The following is a 14,313-nucleotide window of genomic DNA, read 5'->3' as shown; positions in this document are numbered from 1 at the left end:
GCACTAAACCGCCGAGCCACCCGAGCTGTCCCCAAGGGTTTCTCTTACCACTTTGTGTAAGGTCACGGCTACACCTAGGTACAAGGGGACCCTGAATGAGATGTTACCCACTTTCCCAATCAAAATATCCAAAAGTTTTCACAGTCCATTTCAACTTTCACAAATATAGAGTGGGGAAAAGCCAAATTTTCTAATTTATTTACTCTATACACTTACTTTAAGTCACCCATCCTACGAAAGATTAATTTAGGAAAACTGCTTTCTGGGATGCCTGGTGGTTCAATGAGTGAAGCGTCCACCTTCAGCTCAGGTCATGATCCCAGCGTCCTGGGATGGAGCCTGGGCTCCCTGCTCAGTGAGGAGTCTGCTTCTCCCTCTGCCCCTGCCCTGCTTGTGTGTTCTCTCTCTCTGTTTCTCAAATAAAATCTTTAAAAAAAAAAAAAAAAAAAAAAATGAAAAAAAAAAGCAGCTTCCTTCCATTCTCACATTTTCTGGAACAAGTTTACACAGCTCTCACGTACAGCTTCGATGTTCTGCAGAGACGCCGAGGCCACTGGGTCAGCTTACCCAGCTCATCAGACAAAGCCACGTTCACCTGTTTGAGGCACAGTCTGTTTTTCAGTCAACAGGGAATGTGTGCGGGTTTCCATCCCAAGCCACAGTGATCCAATCAAGCTCATGACCTCCACAAACCACAGCGTTAACTGCTTTCTAAGTGACCTTTAGAGACTCATCTAAGCGCCACCACCCCAAAGCTGAGGCCCTGCCCACGTATAACCGCTACACCTGTTCTGAACGTGCACTGTTGATGGGCCTGTCGGCTGACCTCCAAAGCCCCAGACCACACTGTCGGGTTTGGAGGTCTCTGCAGCTTCCTCAGAGAGAGAGACGAGCAACGGGCAGTAGCAAAGACTTCCCAGGCCACGGCCCGTCAGCCAGTGTCCTCCTCCAAGGTAACACAGAAACACGGGGAACACGGAAGAGGACGGAAGACAAACCCTCTCAGAGCACACTAGTCACATATCAAGCAACGCAGCTGGCAGCGGCCGAGAGGTACTCACTTGGACACGAGGACAGCGGCTGCGTCTCGGGCCTTGTCACTGACAACCAGGTAGGCCTACAAGGATAAAGGACAGGCCCGTTACACACACCATGTAAATCTCGGGGACCTGCTCACCAGCCAGTCCCACACGCGGCAGCCCCCAGAGAACCCGGAATGAAGCTTCTAGGCAGAGGCCACATCCCAAAGCTGCACAAACCACCCCTAAACCGGAACCACAGTCGCCAGCAGCTGCCGAGTGCTGTGCTCACCACAGGGCAGGTGCCCAGCTCCACACGGCATGTGGCCAGACCCCTTGAAACACACGTGTCACGCGGCTATCACAGGGAGTCACAGGGGCACCTGGGTGGCTCAGGCGGTCGAGTGCCCGACTCAGCAGGGAAAAGAATCGCTTGAGGTTCTTTTCCCTCTCCCTCTGCTCCTCCTCCTGCTCATATTCTGCGTGTGTGTGTGTGTCTCTCAAATAAATCTTTTTTTTTTTTTTTTTAATTTATTTATGATAGGAACACAGTGAGAGAGAGAGGCAGAGACACAGGCAGAGGGAGAAGCAGGCTCCATGCACCGGGAGCCTGATGTGGGATTCGATCCCGAGTCCCCAGGATCACGCCCTGGGCCAAAGGCAGGCGCCAAACCGCTGCACCACCCAGGGATCCCTCAAATAAATCTTTAAAAAAAAAAAATCATAGCATCCACGAAGCACACGTGGGACCTGCCAATATGTGAGAATGCAGTTGGGAGGCCCCACTCAAACAGGACCACCCAGGGTCAAAACAAAATAACTATTTTGTGTTCAGAAGCCTGCCTTAAGTCTCCAATTCTCACCTCCACTTTTTTCCAAATGATCCACAAAATATCTTTTTTCTAGGGGACAATCACATACCCAGTGCCAAACCCTTAGGAACATACAGCCACTCACCTGACCGTCCCATTTACACGACAAATACACACAGGGTGCATGTAAAGGTGCCTCATCACCATACTACTTCTCACAGAATTAGAAACAAACTAAATGTCCATGTACAAGAGAATTTTGTTTAAAGATTTATCGATGGGACAGCCGGGGTGGCTCAGCGGTTTAGCGCCACCTTCAGCCCAGAGCCTGATCCTGGGGTCCCGGGATCGAGTCCCATGTCAGGTTCCCTACAGGGAGCCTGCTTCTCCCTCTGCCTGTGTCTCTGCCTCTCTCTCTCTCTCTGTGTGTGTCTCTCATGAATAAATAAATAAAACCTAAAAAAAATAAAATAAAGACTTATTGATGGACTGATCTGAGCAAAAGCATGCACGTCCAGGCGTGGGGGAGGGGACAGGGGCAGCGGAGAGGGAGCATCTGCAGCGGACCCCATACTGAGCACAGCACCTGACGCAGGGCTCCATCTAATGACCCTGAGATCACGGCCTGAGCCAAAACCAAGAGTCTGACACTCAACCGACTGTGCCTCCCAGGCGCCCCAAGAGAATATCGTTAAAATTAGGGTTCAGTGGAGCACCGTTTCCCTTCAAGATTATGAGAAGACATCTACGCACTGACAAAACGCCAGGGAAAAAGCAGCTCACAGAGCAGCAGGACACCAAGGGCGCGTGCACAGAGTGAGCAGCTCAAGAAGCAAACTTCCTGGCTTCATATCTGATCTACCACTGACCGTAAAGTGAACCAGCTAAGTTATTTTTTTTTACTATCGTCCCCTCAGTAAAATGAAGATAGAAAGAGTTAGCCAGGGATCCCTGGGTGGCATAGCGGTTTGGCGCCTGCCTTTGGCCCAGGGCGCGATCCTGGAGACCCGGGATCGAATCCCACGTCGGGCTCCCGGTGCATGGAGCCTGCTTCTCCCTCTGCCTGTGTCTCTGCCTCTCTCTCTATCTCTCTGTGACTATCATAAATAAATAAAAATTTAAAAAAAATTAAAAAAAAAAAAAAAAAAAAGAAAGAGTTAGCCATTGGGACACTGGGGGCTCAGTGGCTGAGCATCTGCCGTTGGCCCAGGTCATGATCCCAGGGTCCTGAGACGGAGCCCACGTCAGGGTCCCTGCTTGGCAGGGAGTTGGGTTCTCCCCGACCCCTCCCCTCCCCCCATGCTCTCTCTCGCTGTCTCAAATAAATAAAATCTTTTAAAAAGTATTGTTTAAAAAAAAAAAGTAAACTAAAAAAATTTAAAATTAAAAAATTAAAAAAAGTAAACTGCTCCATTCAGTAGAATTATGTGAGTCATCCCACAAAAGATGATTAGAACAGTGTCTAGCACATAGCAGACACTCAACAGACACCCGACCACGAGTGTTCACACCTCGTGGAACCCGTCCTGCATGGGCTGAACACAGTGACCTGCTTCTAACCAAGAATGTGGCAAGGGGTAGGACGCCACTTCTGTGACTTGATAACATCATGGCGGCTCTGTCTTGCCAGCAGACCCTGCCCTCTGCCAGCTTCGAGGGAATGCGCTGCCATGTTAAGGGGGCCACATGGCAAAGAACAGCCAGCAAAGAACCCTTGGTCCAACACCCTCAAGGGTCTGGCTTATGCCAATCACCCTGACAACAGGAAAGCAAGCCTTACTCTGGACGAGTTTTGACTTCAGCTGGGAGACCTGGATGCAGACTGCCCAAATTCCTGACCCACAGAAACTATGAGATAATAAGTGTGTGTTGTGTTAAACCACTGAAGTTTGGGGTAATGCAAATACTATGCACATAGACAAATTACTACCTCACAAAAAGTATGAAAAAATATATAAGGGTTATTATTCCTCGGCACTAGAATTTGAGGGACTTTGACTTTTTTTTTTTTTAAGATTTTATTTATGAGAGACACAGAGAGAGAGAGGTGAGACACAGGCAGAGGGAGAAGCAGGCTCCATGCAGGGAGCCCGATGTGGGACTCGATCCCGGGTCTCCAGGATCAGGCCCTGGGCTGAAGGAAGCACTAAACCACTGAGCCACCCAGGCTGCCCCAGGGACTTTGATTTAGCATCTTTCTTGCTTTGCTTTATTTTCTCATTTTTCTACGCTGATCACCAAAAAAATAATTTAAAAAATTAAAAACCAAATTTAAAATGGACCTTTAGGGGATCCCTGGGTGGCTCAGCGGTTTGGCACCTGCCTTTGGCCCAGGACATGATCCTGGAGTCCTGGGATCAAGTCCCATATCAGGCTCCCTGAATGGAGCCTGCTTCTCCCTCTGCCTGTATCTCTGCCTCTCTCTCTCTCTCTCTCTCTGTCTCTTGTGAATAAATAAATAATCTTTTTTAAAAAATAAAAATAAAATGGACCTTTAGTTTCTCTTACAACTGCCCCAAGATCTCTCATATGTCATTACTACGATTAGCACTACCTACGAAGAATTGAGATTTGCTAAGTAATTCATCCTCTCCCCTATATGAATTACCATCACACTTTCAAAATAGGTTAGAAAATGGAATTTTACCTCACTGAAAAAACAGTAACAGCAGTCAAAGAAACGTAAGTGTTAAAAGTGTGGCTAATTAAACTCTAATATCAAGATAGCATGAGAATGAAAAAGAACACTAACTAGCAGCTAATGACGTGCATGATCACAGTTACCTCTGCTATTTGGAGAATGCGATCCATTATGGACATTCGTGTCTGTCCAGGTTGCGTAAGGAGGTTCCCGTCCAGGCGTGAAAAATCAAAAGGGATCAAGCAGGTCACAGAGAGCCACAGTAACAGCATGTAGCGCGTCTCCCAAGTCTAGGAAGTTAAATCAAAGTAAAACGGCTGCTGCACGAAGGACAGAGGTAGCCCGTAGGCCCTGCTCACAGTCCTCCCGCCCTCCCCGCCCCTCGATGTCACCACAGGCCCGTCAGGTGTGGTCCACTCAGAGCCTGGAGCACAGACCCTCACGAGCTGCCCCCGGCCTCCCCTGTACCCCCCCGCACACACCCGCCGTCAGACAGACACAGACAGCCCGTTACCTCCGCAGACGAAACAAACAGCAAAACGAACAAAGAAAAAGCACAACATGCCAGTCTAACGGCTCCTCCTGGCTGGCACCCTTCAGCGCACAATCAGCAGATTGAGAAAGTGAAAAACAAAAGATGGAGAACAAAAGATTTCAGAATAAAAACTACCCTCAACTTGAGTCAAAGAGGAGTGCCCTTATTTTAGGAGGGCAGCGAAACAAGACTCCACTTCGGCCCTGGGATCACGCATCCGGCACGAGAAGCAGGGGAGAGCTGGGGAAATGCTCACCTGCGCCTTCAACAGAGATCGGGCGCGTTCACAGACAACTCACTGGTGTGCAACTGCGAACTGTGTGCTCCTTGGAACACACGCTGTGCGAAAGAACGCTCCCAAAGCAACCTGGAAAAGCGCGCTAACAAGGCTGGCCACCAGCGGACCTCTGGAAACCTGGATCTCAGGAGGCTTCCCACCATTCCCTGAGGAGGAGGACGCCCTGTGCCTGGGCCACTTGTACAAACCCCGTGGCTTATGTCAAAACCTGCTGTCCTTCTGGGAGTCTGGCGTTTCAGTCCATGCTCGGCAGAGTACCCACGTGACCAGCCCCCAAGAAAAATCCTGCACACCAGCCTCTATGACCTTCCCTGGTGGACGACACTTCATAGGTGCCATCATAACTCGGGGCCAGGAGAACTTACAAGTGACCTAACTGGGAGAAAACCCGGAAGCTTCCTTCTGGGTTTCTCCAAACTTCCCCCCATATACCTTTCCCTGTGCTGATTTTGCTACTAATCAGTCACAACCATTAAGAACAACTCCAAGCAGGGGCAGCCCGGGTGGCTCAGTGGTTTAGCGCCACCTTCAGCCCAGGGCGTGATCCTGGAGACCCGGGATGGAGTCCCACGTCGAGCTCCTTGCATGGAGCCTGCTTCTCCCTCTGCCTGTGTCTCTGCCTCTCTCTCTCTGTCTCTCATGAATGAATAAGTAAAATATTTAAAAAAAAAAAAAAAAAAAAGAACTCCACGCAGAGTCCTACAGTGGTCCCAGGGAATCATCAAACCAGGGGTGGTCCTGGAAACCCCTGAAGTAGTTTTATTTCAATTTTTAAAAATGTGAAAAGTTAAAGAAAAAAAAGAAAGGTTGATATAGTTATCACCACTACGCTGTAGGTAGGCATATTGTTTTTCTTCATAAAGAGTATATTTTAAAAGGAATTCATTTAAAGCAACAAAAAGAAAAAGGCAAAAGAATAAAAGAAAAGAGAGAGTGATACAAAGCAGCAGAAGTTAAAATTGAAGGAAACAGGAAGATGAACCCGCCAGTCAGGAGTGGAGCAAACAAGGGAAGAAGGAAGGAAGGACGCGGCTGGGAATGAAAAGGAGAAAAAAAAGACTCACCTCATGGTCTCGGGGATTCTGATTTGTAAACATATCTAAAACAGGCTGTACGTTGGCTACTTCATGAGGAAATAAACGAAGAAATGTTTTATATCCTCGAACCTACCAGGTTAAAAAAACATTATTACATAATTAGAAAACACAGAAAGCAGCAAAATTATATTTTTCTCTATCATCAAAGATCACCACCTACTCCACGCGGTGATCAAAGAGAATTATATCACATTACAGCGATATGACTTGTTAAGAATAAACAGGAAAGCCATTTTGCTTCTTATATCATTTCATAAATGTTTGTTCTGACTTAACACGTATTATATGTGCTTCATCAAAAATAGAGATATAGGGGACACCTGGGTGGCTCAGCAGTTGAGCATCTGCCTTTGGCCCAGGGCGTGACTCCAGGGTCCCAGCATCGAGTCCTGCACTGGTCTCCCCGCAGGGAGCCTGCTTCTCCCTCTGCCTGTGTCTCTGCCTCTCTCTTCGCTCTCTCTGAATAAATAAATAAAATAAATCTTTAAAAAAAAAAAGAATAAATAAAATCTTTAAAAATATATACAAAACCACAATGAGATCCCACCTCACACAAGTGAGAATGGGGAAAATTAACAAGGCAGGAAACAACACATGTTGGAGAGGATGTGGAGAAAGGTGAGTCCTCTTGCACTGATGGTGGGAATGTGACCTGGTGCAGCCACTCTGGAAAACTGTGTGGAGGTTCCTCAAAGAGTTAAAAATAGACCTGCCCTACGACCCAGCAATTGCACTGCTGAGGATTTACCCCAAAGATACAGATGCAGTGAAACGCCGGGACACCTGCACCCCGATGTCTCTAGCAGCAATGTCCACAATAGCCAAACTGTGGAAGGAGCCTCAGTGTCCATCAACAGATGCATAGAAAAAAAAAAAAAAAAAAAAAAAAACAGATGGATAGAGAAGCTGTGGTCTATGTATTCAGTGGAATATTCCTCAGCTGTTAGAAATGACAAATACCCACCATTTGCTTCTACGTGGATGGACCTGGAGGGTATGATGCTGAGTGAAGTAAGTCAATCGGAGAAGGACAAACATTATATGGCCTCATTCATTTGGGGAATATAAATAATAGGGAAAGGGAATAGAAGGGAAGGGAGAAGAAATGGGTAGGAAATATCAGAAAGGGAGACAGAACGTAAAGACTCCTAACTCTGGGAAACGAACTAGGGGTGGTGGAAGAGGAGGTGGGCGGGGGGTGGGGGTGACCGGGTGACGGGCACTGAGGGGGGCACTTGATGGGATGAGCACTGGGTGTTATTCTGTATGTTGGCAAATTGCACACTAATAAAAAACAAACTTCAAAAAAAAAACTTAAAATTTCAAAAAAAAAATATATATATATACACATACAGATATGTTACAAACTAGAAAGTTTTGCTTTCACCTTGTTTACACAAGTGCCCTCTGACACTCAGGAGACCAAGTCCTCAAAAACTCAAAGGTCCCCAAATTCACTATGCTTCCATAAACGCAGTGCTACACCACCAGAAGGGACCCTGCACTCAAACCACCTGAGCCACAGAGAAGTAAGCCCACGGCAGCCCACCACGAAGCCGTCTCACTGGCCAAGGACCTCTCACCACACAGCAGGCACTACTATACCGCGCAGCCCATCAAAACCCACCCGAGACGGTTCTGAGTCACTCCCATGGTTAAAACTGCAACTGGCTGGGGCGCCTGGGTGGCTCAGCGGTTGGGCGTCTGCCTTTGGCTCAGGGCATGACCCCAGGGTCCCGGATCGAGTCCCGCATCGGGCTCCCTGCATGGACCCTGCTTCTCCCACTGCCTGTCTCTGCCTTTCTATCTGTGTCTCTCATGAATAAAATCTTAAAAAAAAAAATTGCAATGGCTGATGTCTGCAGGTCAGCACTGGCCTATCACCTGGGAGTCTCTAAGAATGCAGATTACCACGCTCCACTCCAGACCTGCTTACTCAAAATCTGCCTGTTAACAAGATCCCCAGGAAATTCACCTGCACATTAAAGTTTGATAAGCACTTCCATTTTCACCAAACTTGCCCACTTTTTCCTTGTAAGAAACTCCTAATTAGTCATCTCTCTCTCCCCCTCTCCCTCCTCTCTTCCCCTCCCCCACTGCCTTTCTAGCTAGGTGCTACTTGATGTATTTCAACGGAAGATGCTAAATATCTCAGACGTGGTTTCAGCCAAGGAACCCCCGATCACTATCACTTACATCTGATCCCTAAAATGTGGTAAAAAAAAAAAAAAAAAGAATGAAACCCACAATTTATGTGTGAGAACCATCTTTCCTGAAAAATAGTATTTGGAAGCTAAGTTATGGACCAAGTATATAAAAAAGTGTCCTGCTGGGGTGCCTGGGTGGCTCAGTCAGTTAGGCATCTGCCTTCGGCTCAGGTCATGATCCCGGGGTCCTGGAATGGAGTGTCAGGCTCCCTCTTCAGAGGAGAGTCTACTTGTCCCTCTGCCCCTCGTCCCTGATTATGTTCTCTCTATGTCAAATAAATAAATAAAAACCTTTTTTTTAAAGATTTGATTTACTTATTCATGAGAGACATAGAGGGAAAGAGGCAGAGGCAGAGACACAGGCAGGGGGAGAAGCAGGCTCCCTGCAGGGAGCCCAGTGTGGAACTCGATCCCAGGACCCCGGGGTCATGGCCTGAGCCAAAGGCAGACGCTCAACCACTGAGCCACCCAGGCATCCCAATAAATAAAAATCTTTAAAAAAAAAAAAAAAAGGCAGTGCTCTGTCAACTATAAAGTGCTATGTGTAAATGTTACCTTGGTGATGATGTAAAGAAATTTAAAAGCCAGGTGTATGAGGTCAGCTGGAGATGTCTTATCTTGCACTATATCCAACAACAAGTTCATCATCCATTCTAGGGAAAAACATACACAAAACATTTACTACAAAATTAAACATAACTATGATATTAAAACAAAATGCCAAAAAAAGGCTTTATAAATATGAGTGGTTAAGTACCAGTAAACCTATTTAATCCAAGTATCAACAGAGAAAAAGAAGAAAAACATTTTCATCTTAACAGATTCTAGAACATAGAATACACCATTCATTCTTGCTCTTAAAATGCAGGAGAGGGGCTCCTGGGTGGCTGAGTCGGTAAAGCATGCAACTCCTGATGGCAGCCCAGATCATGGTTGTGCGATCCAGCCCCAAGCGGCCTCAGCCGCGGGCAGGGAGTCTGCTTAAGATTCTCTCTCTCGGGTATCCCTGGGGGCTCAGCAGTTTAGCGCCGCCTTCAGCCCAGGGCGTGATCCTGGAGTCCCGGGATCGAGTCCCACATCGGGCTCCCTGCATGGAGCCTGCTTCTCCCTCTGCCTGGGTCTCTGCCTCTCTCTCTGTCTCTCATGTATAGGTGAAATCTTTAAAAACAGATTCTCTCTGTGCTCGCTTCGGCAGCACATACACTAACACTATACTCTCCCTCTCCCCATCCCCCCCACTACTTACACATGTGCATTCTCTTTCTCTCTCCAAAAAAGGTAATAAAATAAAGTAAAATGCAGGAGAAATATTTTTAAAAATTACACGATCTCAAATATCTAATACCACGCTTTATAAAAGATACTTCCTACAACTACTAGGATTTAGTGATAAGCACATTCTAACCAATGCAAATAAGGCAGAAAAAAAGGATTTCCACTCCTAGTTATAAAAGAATAGATTATATGAAATTGTTTCACCACCAAAAATTAGAAAACTAGACAAGCATGTGACAAATTTTCAGACACTGGAACAACAGACAGTGCAAGGTAACAAACCAACAGGGATGTACAGCTGCCCAGGGTGTCTGCCAGGAGGTGATTTTTAGAATTCAGTACATGGAGGGGAGGACTCAAACAGAGCAGAGAATAGGGTTCAAGGAGGCTAAGTCAGCTGAAATCTGTAGGACAGAGCAATGAAGAGGAATGTATGCATTTTCACAAGCATGGGAGGAGCCCACAAGCCCGGGTTAAGAACAACCATCAAAAAGCAGTAAGCAAAAAAAAAAAAAAAAAAAAAAAAAAAAAAAGCAGTAAGCTGGGCAGCCCGGGTGGCTCAGCGGTTTAGCACCGTCTTTGGCCCGGGGCGTGATCCTGGGGACCCGGGATCGAGTCCTGCATCGGGCTCCCTGCGTGGAGCCTATTTGTCCCTCTGCCTGTGTCTCTGTGTATCTGCCCCTCTCTCTCTCTTTGTCTCTCATGAATAAATAAAATCTTTAAAAAAAGAAAAGCAAGCAGTAAGGTGAAGAGTTCCCAGCTGACATGGGGCCAACATTCAAATTCCATCAAGTCAGAGTAAAGTCACTGAGCACCCAGAGCAACCAGGAGACACTCCAGAGAGGTCTTTTCTTAATAGTGAGGCTAAATTAAAGAAAAACTAGAGAAAAAGTGAGGACTGCCCTAACAAAGCTATAAATGGTTTACAATTAACTAAACTGCCTGGCAGATCTGAGCACTCTCTCAAGACAAAAAATGTAAAACCACCATCATCATAATACAATACCCTTAATCCACTCAAAAATTATAGGACATGTGGCTGTCTAAAAAGTTACTGTGACTCCTAATGGGGGAAATCAGTCAATAGAAATTCCCCAAAGATATAAACTTTATTTTTTTTTAAAGATTTTATTTATTCACTCGTGAGAGACACAGAGAGAGATTGGCAGAGACACAGGCAGAGGGAGAAGCAGGCTCCATGTGGGGTGGGACGATCCTGGGACCCGGGGGTCACGCCCCGGGCTGAAGGCAGACAGATGCTCAACCGCTGAACCACCCAGGTACCCCGAATATATAAACTTTAAAGCAAGTATCATAAATACTATAAATACTAAAACATGCTCAAGGATGTAATGGACAATCTGAACACCATGAGGCAAGAAATGAAGACATTAACACAGTAACGTCAAGAGCTGGAAAAAGCAAGATCTGAAAGGAAAAACTAAATGAGATTAACAGCGGATTGGATCCTGCAGAAGATGAGAGAACTTAGAGGCCCAGTAAGTAAACTTCTACACTACAGGGGGAAGGAAGGGAAAACCCAGAGCAGCCTCAGCACCAAGTGCAACAGTGTCAGGTGCATCAACACACAGTTAACCTGAGTTCTAAGGGCAGAGGAAATATCCAAAGAAATAACTGCCAAAATTATTCCAAATTTGATGACCACTGTACACCTATTAATCTAACAGCTTCAACAAACTCCGAGCAGGATAAATGGGAAGAAAATTACACAATGGCATGTCATGTTCCAAATTGTTGAAGATCACCAATAAAAAGAAAATCCTACCAACTGCCAGAGAAAAAAGCCCAAGTTACATGGAGGAACAAAGAGAAGTATAAAGACAGATCTCTTGTCTGAACCAACACAAGCCAAGGCAGTAGGACCATCTCTTTTAAAATGCTGAAAGGAGGGCAGCCCGGGGGGCTCAGTGGTTTAGCGACGTTTCAGCCTGGGGCGTGATCCCGGGGTCCCGGGATCAAGTCCCACATCGGGCTCCCTGTGTGGAGCCTGTGTCTCCCTCTACCTGTGTCTCTGCCTCTGTGTCTCATGAGTAAATAAATAAAATCTAAAAACAAAAAAAAGGAAACCCAAAAGAAACGGAAAAGCTAGCAAAGTATCTCATCACACAATGAACTTTAAACCTTACACCCAGTTAAAGAAGCCAGCCAGTCACAAAAGTCCACGTATTGTCTGACTCTATTAGCGAAAATGTTCCTGCCACACACATGCAGACACAGAAAGCAGATTAGTGGTTGCCAGGGACTGGAGGGGGCGTGGGGGTGACTGTCGACGGGTAGGGGCTTCTTCTCGGGATGATGAAACGTTCAGGAATTAGTGGTGAGGACTGCCCAAGTCTGTGACACTAAACACCAGGGAAGGATACACTTGAAATGGTGAAACCCGTGGCGTGTAAGTCCCCCCTCACCTCAGCACAAACAGCTTTCGTCCCAGAGCAAAACTCTCAACGGGCCACTTAGGACAAGAGAAGCTTCCCCAGAGGAGACGTGAACACCCCACATAAAGGACGGGCTTCCTTCTGGCATCCGGGACAGCCTCAGTGTGATGGAAAACTCAACCAACTCACCTGCTCCAGGGAAAACCTGGGTGGCCAGATGCAGCTGCCCAACAGAACGCGGGCAGGAGAGGCCTGGCGGGAAACAGAAGCAGAGGAGCCCTCATCTCCATCCCTTTGGTCTTAAATGCGGACAGAACCAGTAACAAGGAAAGACCAAATTACACGGAAAAACTGATGCCAGAGGAGAGAGGTGAACCTGGGGAAGAGCAGAGCACAGACCTGGACCGAGGGACTCAGAAACAGAGCAGAGACCGTCACAACAACAGAGACCAGAAGAGCAGATCATTCCACATGCTCATCTCAGGAATCCTCACCACCCGCCTCCAGCTGCAGTAAAAAGGGAAAGAGAGTGATACAAATCCACAAAGAAGAAGAGAGGAAAAAACAACAGCCAAGAGATGTCATCTGTGCCTTGGAAACTGGACAGCAGCAGGGAAAGCCGGGGGGCCTGGAGCAGCCCAGCAAGCAGTCCCCGCTCAGGCGCCGGGAGGGCCCCGGGCAGGGCAGAGAGGGAGACAACGGGAGTGCTCTGGGGTCCGGCAGCCACCGCCCCTGCTGGGCAGGGAGCCAGAGGCTTACGTCTCTCAAGTGAACACCGCAGCCATTAGCCACATTTGGAGCCTTTCTTAATTTAAGTCCAATAAAATTTTAAATGCAGTTCTTCGGTCATCCTAGCCAAGCTTCCCGTGCTCTGCAATCCCATGTGGCTAGTGGTGACCTTGCCGGACGGTGCCGATCTAGAACATTCCGTCATCACACAAAGCTCTACGGGACCGAGGTGCTCTGGGGAGAGCGGGTCCAAGAGGAAGCCAGGAAGGGGCGGACGACAGCCACGCAGTCAGCGCCGCAGTCCGAGGCCGGACCAGGCATTCCGGGCTAGGAGGCCCACAGCGGACCGCCCTACCCGGCTGCAGCACCCAGCACCCAGCTGCAGCCGCTGCTCCCCGGACCGCAACACCCAGCCCCTACGGCGACTGTGAAAAGTACCAAAAGACAGACAAGCACACTCAGATAGCAAAGACGACGGGTGAAATAAATGAAAGAGGGACCCCAGGTGGCTCGGCGGTTAGCGCCGCCTGCAGCCCAGGGCGTGACCCCGGGGTCCCGGGATCGAGTCCCGCGTCGAGGTCCTGCGTGGAGCCTGCCTCTCCCTCCGCCTGCGTCTCTGCCTCTGCCTCTCTCTCTATCTCATAAATAAACAAACGAGATCTTAGAAATGAAGAAGAGGAAGAGCTCGACTCGGGCTGGAGCTGGGGCAGGATGGGACCCCGCGGCGCCTGCCTCCGTCCTCACCGAGGTGCGGGTCCAGCAGATGAGGCTGCTCCTGGTACTTGTCCATGATCACTAAAAAGAAAGCGCGAGAATCAGCGTCAGGGAGGGCGGTGCCCCCGCCGCGCCCGCAGGCCCCGGCCCCCCGCCCCGCGCCCACCCCCGCGCCTTTGTCTGCGGCTCGCCCCCGCCCCCCCGCGGGCCCCCGCCCCCCAGGCCGCCCCCCCGCCCCCCAGGCTGCCCCCCCGGCCCCATCCCCCCGCCCCCCCCCCGCGCGCACCTCGGAACCGCTCCAGGGCGCCCTCCCGGGCCGCACGGTCGCCGAGCACCTCCCGCAGGCGGCCGAGCAGCGCCCGGGTCTCCGCGCTCTCGCCGAACGCCTCGAGGGCGCTGCCGCGCGCCAGCACCTCGTCCTCCGCCCCGTCCTCCGGCGCGCCCGCCGCCCGCTCCTCGCCCAGGGCCATGCTCGGCGTCCGCGGCCGCGCCCGAGCTCCGGGAAGGCGAACGCGGGCTGACGCGGGCCGAGGGCGACGGCGGAGGCACAAGCGGTCGCCACCGACGCCGGCCCCGCCCCGCGACCTCCG

General features: G+C 49.1%; 1 protein-coding gene across 1 annotated transcript in view; it reads right to left on the bottom strand.

Moving 5' to 3' along the window:
• Positions 1–14,313, bottom strand: part of TBCD (tubulin folding cofactor D) — a 138,819-nt gene extending 124,506 nt beyond the window's left edge. Inside the window, exons 1-6 of the mRNA XM_041725698.1 lie at positions 14,010–14,313; positions 13,754–13,804; positions 9,165–9,262; positions 6,370–6,471; positions 4,616–4,762; positions 1,062–1,117 (exon numbers count right to left, since the gene is read on the bottom strand). Of these exons, the coding sequence (XP_041581632.1) occupies positions 1,062–1,117; positions 4,616–4,762; positions 6,370–6,471; positions 9,165–9,262; positions 13,754–13,804; positions 14,010–14,193 (638 nt within the window). The 5' untranslated portion in view covers positions 14,194–14,313. The remainder of the gene's footprint in view (positions 1–1,061; positions 1,118–4,615; positions 4,763–6,369; positions 6,472–9,164; positions 9,263–13,753; positions 13,805–14,009) is intronic.

Source organism: Vulpes lagopus, chromosome 12 (genome assembly GCF_018345385.1).
Source record: "Vulpes lagopus strain Blue_001 chromosome 12, ASM1834538v1, whole genome shotgun sequence".
Lineage (NCBI taxonomy): Eukaryota > Metazoa > Chordata > Mammalia > Carnivora > Canidae > Vulpes > Vulpes lagopus.
The sequence above is the reverse complement of the archived record's forward strand: the minus strand, read 5'-3'. Positions and strand labels throughout refer to the sequence as shown.